The sequence below is a fragment of the Limulus polyphemus genome, unplaced genomic scaffold, assembly GCF_000517525.1.
Source record: "Limulus polyphemus unplaced genomic scaffold, Limulus_polyphemus-2.1.2 Scaffold12852, whole genome shotgun sequence".
In the NCBI taxonomy this organism is placed as follows: Eukaryota; Metazoa; Arthropoda; class Merostomata; order Xiphosura; family Limulidae; genus Limulus; species Limulus polyphemus.
This window is the reverse complement of record NW_013678462.1, coordinates 1-6,625: the sequence shown is the minus strand read 5'-3', so window position 1 is coordinate 6,625 and position 6,625 is coordinate 1. Positions and strand designations below refer to the sequence as shown.

At 32.8% G+C, this 6,625-nt stretch overlaps 1 protein-coding gene across 1 annotated transcript in view; it reads left to right on the top strand.

The window, feature by feature from the left end:
• The window catches only part of LOC106477105, a gene marked incomplete at its 5' end in the record, with an annotated part of 9,294 nt that extends 2,965 nt beyond the window's left edge, over nt 1–6,329 (top strand). Inside the window, one exon of the mRNA XM_013937704.2 lies at nt 5,948–6,329. Within this exon, the coding sequence (XP_013793158.2) occupies nt 5,948–6,315 (368 nt within the window). The remainder of the gene's footprint in view (nt 1–5,947) is intronic.
• Nucleotides 6,330–6,625: the final 296 nt, after the last annotated feature.

Here is a 6,625-nt window from a genome sequence, read left to right as displayed (position 1 = left end):
ACCATGCATTACATTCTTCTGTACTATTACATTTGTTTGTATGATACAAGTATATTATTGTATTTTCTGAGAAAAGTATTAAAAATACCAAGCTAAAAAGACACGTCAAATTTTCAAAGAGGCCTAGTCACTAGACAAACATCTGGCTAGATCCTAAGTGACCATATATCTAAAATAATGAAGATATCCCGAGGAACAGTGTCAAAAATGATGTCAACATGAATATCAAAATATAAATGTACTTCAAAAAAATATACCAGTGTCAAAACACTAAGTTGACAGATGATCAGTTAAACATGGTGTACATTCTATGATGGTTTGAGCAGCTTTTTTGTTGAAGTAGTTTAGGGCCTATGATCCCGAGGGAAGGTAAAACAAGAGTAAATTATTACTTAAATTATGATTATAATTCAGTTGGTCTGTGTCAGAAAAATAACACACTAATTCATGTCACTATTATAGAATGGTTCAACACCATGAGGAAAAGTTTAAGTACCTAATAACCTGGCCACCATAGTCACCAGATTTAACTTTAAGTACCTAACCTGGCCACCACAGTCACCAGATTTAACTTTAAGTACCTAACCTGGCCACCACAGTCACCAGATTTAACTTTAAGTACCTAACCTTAACCTGGCCACCATAGTCACCAGATTTAACTTTAAGTACCTAACCTGGCCACCACAGTCACCAGATTTAACTTTAAGTACCTAACCTGGCCACCACAGTCACCAGATTTAACTTTAAGTACCTAACCTACTGAACAGGAGAGATTGTGTTTTTTATGTTGTCATCTATCAGTCATTGACTGAACAGGAGAGATTGTGTTTTTTATGTTGTCATCTATCAGTCATTCACCTTTTTTACTTTACTTTTACTACTTTTATTGTTATTGTCGTTGTGATGTTTAGATCATTTTTTTGTACTATCGAAATTGCTATTTTAAATGACAGTTGTAGGTTATTGAAAGTGTACTCCATTTTACTCTTACTCATATGGTCTCAAAGGAAAAAACTTACACAAACTTGCCTTTCAATTTCAGTACTTGTATGCATACGATATCCCAAAAACATTTCAACAAATTTACCCACACACTGAAACAAATTTAACATAATTTCTGGACACCCTGTACAATTTTTATGTGTATTATTTGTTGGTGCCAGTGCTAACTATGTTAGAGAAGAAGGTGAGAAATTAAGAAAATGTTTTAATGCATCCTTAAAATAAATAATTATAGTGCACAAAAATGAGCACGATTACTGAATTTTAATTACTTCTAAAATATCAATATTTAGGTTCATTTGGATTTATCGAAGGGAAAAACAAAATAGTAGTGGTTTTTGTTTTTCTACAATTGTTACTAAGAAATTAAAGAGTTACCATCCAGACTGAAGAGAGATTTTATATTTAGTGTTCCTCAGAAAATTCCACTGAACCAGTTACAAAGTCATCCTCCAGTACCAACACCAAAATCACCATCCCTGCTGCACGATAAAAGTTCGGCAGATAATCTCTCAGTTTCTCCATCTAGAACTTCCGTTCAAGAAGTCTTGTCTCTTGCTGATATCACAGTCCCTTTACAAAGTATACAACCAGGTATTGTAACATTTCCTGCTCAAAAAAGCTAAGGTCAATTATATAAAGTTTGACAGCCACGTGTCGTGGGTCGGGGTCTTTCTGGACTCCCAGTTACTCGACAAGAAAGAGTCAATACACAAAATGTTTGAAAAACAACAATCTTTATGACTAACAATTCAAATGGAGACAAACACAGTACAAGACAAAACAATAGCAAGTTTTTGTAGTGGGTTTGTGTAACTTTGAGAAGAGAGCATGTAAAAATATGCTTTTATTGGTTTTTCTAACCAATTCAATTAGCTCCCTCCATGAACATACTCATAGCCCCACACTGTAAGCTATCTGGCCACTGAACAGGAGAGTTTGTGTTTTTATGTTGTCATCTATCAGTCATTGTCATCTATCAGTCATTGAGGAGAGTTTGTGTTTTTTATGTTGTCATCTATCAGTCATTGACTGAACAGGAGAGATTGTGTTTTTTATGTTGAACTGATGACTTTCCTGTGTTTTAAATTCAAGATGTCATGTTTCAGTGTCAACTGATGACTTTGTTTTAATTTCAAGATATCATGTTTCAGTGTCAGCTGATGACTTTCCTGTGTTTAAATTCAAGATGTCATGTTTCAATGTCAACTGATGGCTGTACTTAGAATTAAAAGATGGTTTTAGTAACTAGCTAATCAGTAGACCTTGTGATATCATTTTACATTCCCAGCTTTCAAGGATCTGGATTATTTCATATTGAATGTCCAAAATTCAAAGTTTAATGCCTGTTAACATTTCTTTGGATGTAGAAAAAAAGTTGGCTATAATTTGTTTCCAAATCTTGTGTAACATTTAAAGCAAACATTTTAAAGAGTATAAAACTTGGAAATAACAATCAGTCATATGGTGAAACAAATCTTTCAGCTACAGTTAGTTTTGTGTTCATTCGTTTTACTATAAGTCATGATATAAGGTGATAAAATTATTATTATTATAATATTAGAAATATTGGTTTTAAAAACCTATTTAGAAACATTTATACCAACCTCAGAACTTCATGAGTGACAGATGTTTTACTAGTATTATAAAAGTGTAATAGGTCAAATGTCAACAACGAAAGAGTTAAGCCAGAAGTTTACCTGGAGTAAAGTCCAGGAGATGAGTTACACAACCAAACTACTAACAACACATACAATAAATAATTCTTGTTATTATTAATTTTTTCATAAAATTATCTAATAATGTTTTTTCAGTTAAACCCCCTCTTTCCCCATCTTGTGAAAAGCATAGAGAGGACACCGAGAGGACCACTGGATTAAAAGGTTTAGAAGAATTAGATGTTATAGGTCAGTATCTTCTCAAGAAAAGTTTACCGACAAATGCACCGTCCAAATCAGAATTTCCAAGGTAAATTTGTTTGGTTTTCTCCACTAGAATTAAGTAGCTTCTCTTAAACATTGTGTGAAAACACGACATTTTCATGTGTTAATATAAACTATGGGTTTAAACTGTAGGAAATACACATTTGTTGAGTCATACAATTCAGTAAAGAACATTTATTATGGGCTTTATTGAACAAACAGCAATTTGCACAACCACTAAACCTAACTTTAAAAGAAAATCACTTTCAACACCCTAATATGAAATTCACCTGTGAAATTAAAAATTCAACTTTCTTTCCTTGCTGTTGAGGTTCAAAACAAAACAAAACCTACGTCTACAGAAAGAAAACTTTTACTGATTTGCACACGCACTTTGAAAGATTTTCCCAAATTTTTTATACTGAACTTAGTCTCATTTCTTCTCAACAGGGCCTACTTAATCTGCTTGGATTTCATTTACACTGAAATAACTTAAGAAAAAATGGGTATCCTTCATCTTTACTAGAAAACGTGACTCGTTACTTTCTTACTAAGAAAAGAACTCCATCTATTAATATTCAATCATGTTCCAAATTCCCTCTAATACTTGTTATTCCTTACTTTGGAAAACAAGGTCTCATTGTTAAAACCCAACTCGGTCATTCCAGATTAAACTCCGTATTGTCTTCAAATCATCACTTTGTATCAGTAACTTTTGTAGAACTAAAGACATTTTACTTTCACTCCTACGTTCAAAAGTTGTACATAAATAACCACGTAGTAGTTGTAAAGCAAGAATTCTTGCCATTTACGAGTACGTGTCTTTAAGTCTACATATTATGAATGAAAATCCAAGCCTCAACAGAAATTCCAACTTTTTCCCCTTGCTTTATTCAAATAGCTCTCTCTCTTCTTGAAATTGAATATTTTATAATTTCCTAACACTATTCATTGTATTGTTATTTTAGTAATTACACTAAAGATTGCCCCCATCATTATTATCAATGATGTTTACAACTGTTGCCATGGCTTTACTATTCATTATCACACTTCTACTTTCAGTTTGATTTCATTTCTAATATTGTTTTTTTTTTGCCTGGGAACGTAGTTGGTTAATTGTCATTTCCAAAACTTCTTCGTTTCCCAACTTTAACTATTATTCTTTCCTTTTCCCCCTACAATCAGTAAATAAACTAATTTGTTTGTGATGATTCTTTGTAATATACTTCTTCATCTTTACTACACTTGTTATTACTAAATATCTATTAAAAGATAAAAAAAAACTATGCTGAATCACCTTCACATTCTTCCAAATAGTTAAATCCTTGTTGCAACTTTAACTACAGTTGTTTTTGTAATCACTTGAAACTGTAGCCTGATTCAAACACATTTAAGCACAGTGCTTCATATAACATATCTTTTATAGAATCTTGATAAGTTTTAAAAAATTATTTGCTTCAGTTGTTTTCTCCACCAGGTGAATATTTTAAAAGTTAATGTTTTTTTCAGGGTCTCCACACTACAGACTTTTAAAGTCTATTAAATTTGTTGACTAGACAATTTAAAAAAGACATTATATTTACAGGCTAATTTCTTTGCTTATAACTGCATACAGGTTTCTGTTAAACTTGGCATGAGGGATCTCATGTTTTTATGTTTTGATTTTTCTCCTTTTGTTTTTTAATATTATCTCATTGAAACTAACGTTTTTGTGTGTGTAGGTTCAATGTTGGTTATTAAATTAAAATTTATCATTTTTAACACATTTTCTGTTTCTGAGATATAGAAAAACCTTAAGGTATTGGTCTTGTTACCTTCCTTATCGACTGCATGATTTAGATCATATGTACGTAACCAATTGATGATTTTATGATACCCTAAGAACTCAACTGATGACTTTGTTTTAAATTCAAGATGTCATGTTTCAGTGTCAACTGATGACTGTGTTTTAAATTCAAGATGTCATGTTTCAGTGTCTTGCTTTGTCCCTGCCACTTTAGCATTGTTGCTGCTTTGTCCCTGCCACTTTAGCATTATTGCTGCTTTATTCCTGCTACTTTAGCATTATTGCTTACCTAGAAATACATTAGTTAGATAGACAGTTGCATTGAATTTAGATTATAGTTTTCGATTTTTACTTAACTATGTGTTATGTATGTTTTAAGATGCATATTTAAAAGGTTTAATAATTTTTTTTTATATAAGCCAACACCTGCTCTGTTCACAAGGGATAGTGTAATTCGCGAATGCCACCACGTTCTACCGAGGGCTAAAGTTTCTCTGCCAACTATGTAGTAATATTGGCCAGGGATGCCCATTGACGTGTGTAAAAATAACAACGCTAAAGCACAGGATTGGATAATAGATTATTAGAGTCAATTATATGTGAAAATGTAAAGGCATGCAAAAAATGATGTTTTAAGATTGTCTCGTGAAGTATTAAAAAGTATGTAAATATTTATTAAATATTTCATTGTAATGTACTATATACTATAAGTTGACGATAATAGCTACAGTTAGTAATATCATAGAGAAAATAGAAAAATAATCTAACATAAATGTTGACATTCACTTTGGAGGTTCTGGGGGTTATGCAAATGAAATTTGAAACTGATAAGTTGTAAAAAAAAGTATTTTTTTATGCTCATGTTGTTTTGTTGTTTACAGGAGAGGCTACTTGGGTACACTCCCATGAACTTAGAGTTAATATGTATACAAATATTAATGGAGAAGCAGGCTTCTGCCTTAAAGTTAAACTTTCTGTATCTTTTTTTTACTCTGTTTACCACAGAAATTGTGCTCAGAACTTTGGGGCTGTGGATGCCCTATAACAGTGATGGTCAAACTCCCATGTTTGATCAGATGAGAGTTGATTGTTGGTGCTGTTCTCTAGCTGTCATATGTCAGTTCAAATTTAGAGATGGCTGTACTAAGATAGCCCTTGTTCAACATTCCATAACATTCTGAAACAAACATTATAACTATTAGAATCATTTAATTAATGCTTATCTATTTTCATTCAGGTTTGAGTGATGGACAAGAGGGTATATCTACACATCAGTCAGTGTCTACTGTAAATGGTATGAAAATCCCCGGTCATCTAGATGACCTTGATCACTTATTTTTTGTTGGTGGAAACAGTAAACCAGAAATCCCAACTTCGGTAAGAGTCGGTGTTTTGCCCGAGAGTAGCAGTTCTGTTACAGTTAAGAATGCAACAGAGAACAACTTGTCACCTTTCAACTCTCGACTGTCAAACCAACTGGTTGCTACATCAAACTCTCCAGCAACTGTTGCATCAATATTTGATGTGGAAGAAAACATGATCAGTGGAACAAACCTTCTTCAACCTCTCAATGCAAGTATGTCAACTTTTAGTAGTGTATTGTAATGTCAACTGTGTTTTAATTTCAAGATGTCATGTTTCAATATCAACTGATGACTTTGTTTTAATTTCAAGATGTCATGTTTCAATACCACTTTAGCATTGTTGTTGCTTTGTTCCTTCCACTTTAGCATTGTTGAAGGAACAAAGCAGCAACAATGCTAAAGAGGCAGGGACAAAGCAACAACAATGCTAAAGTGGCAGGAACAAAGCAGCAACAATGCTAAAGTGGAAGGAACAAAGCAGCAACAATGCTAAAGTGGAAGGAACAAAGCAGCAACAATGTTAAAGTGGCAGGGACAAAGCAGCAACAATG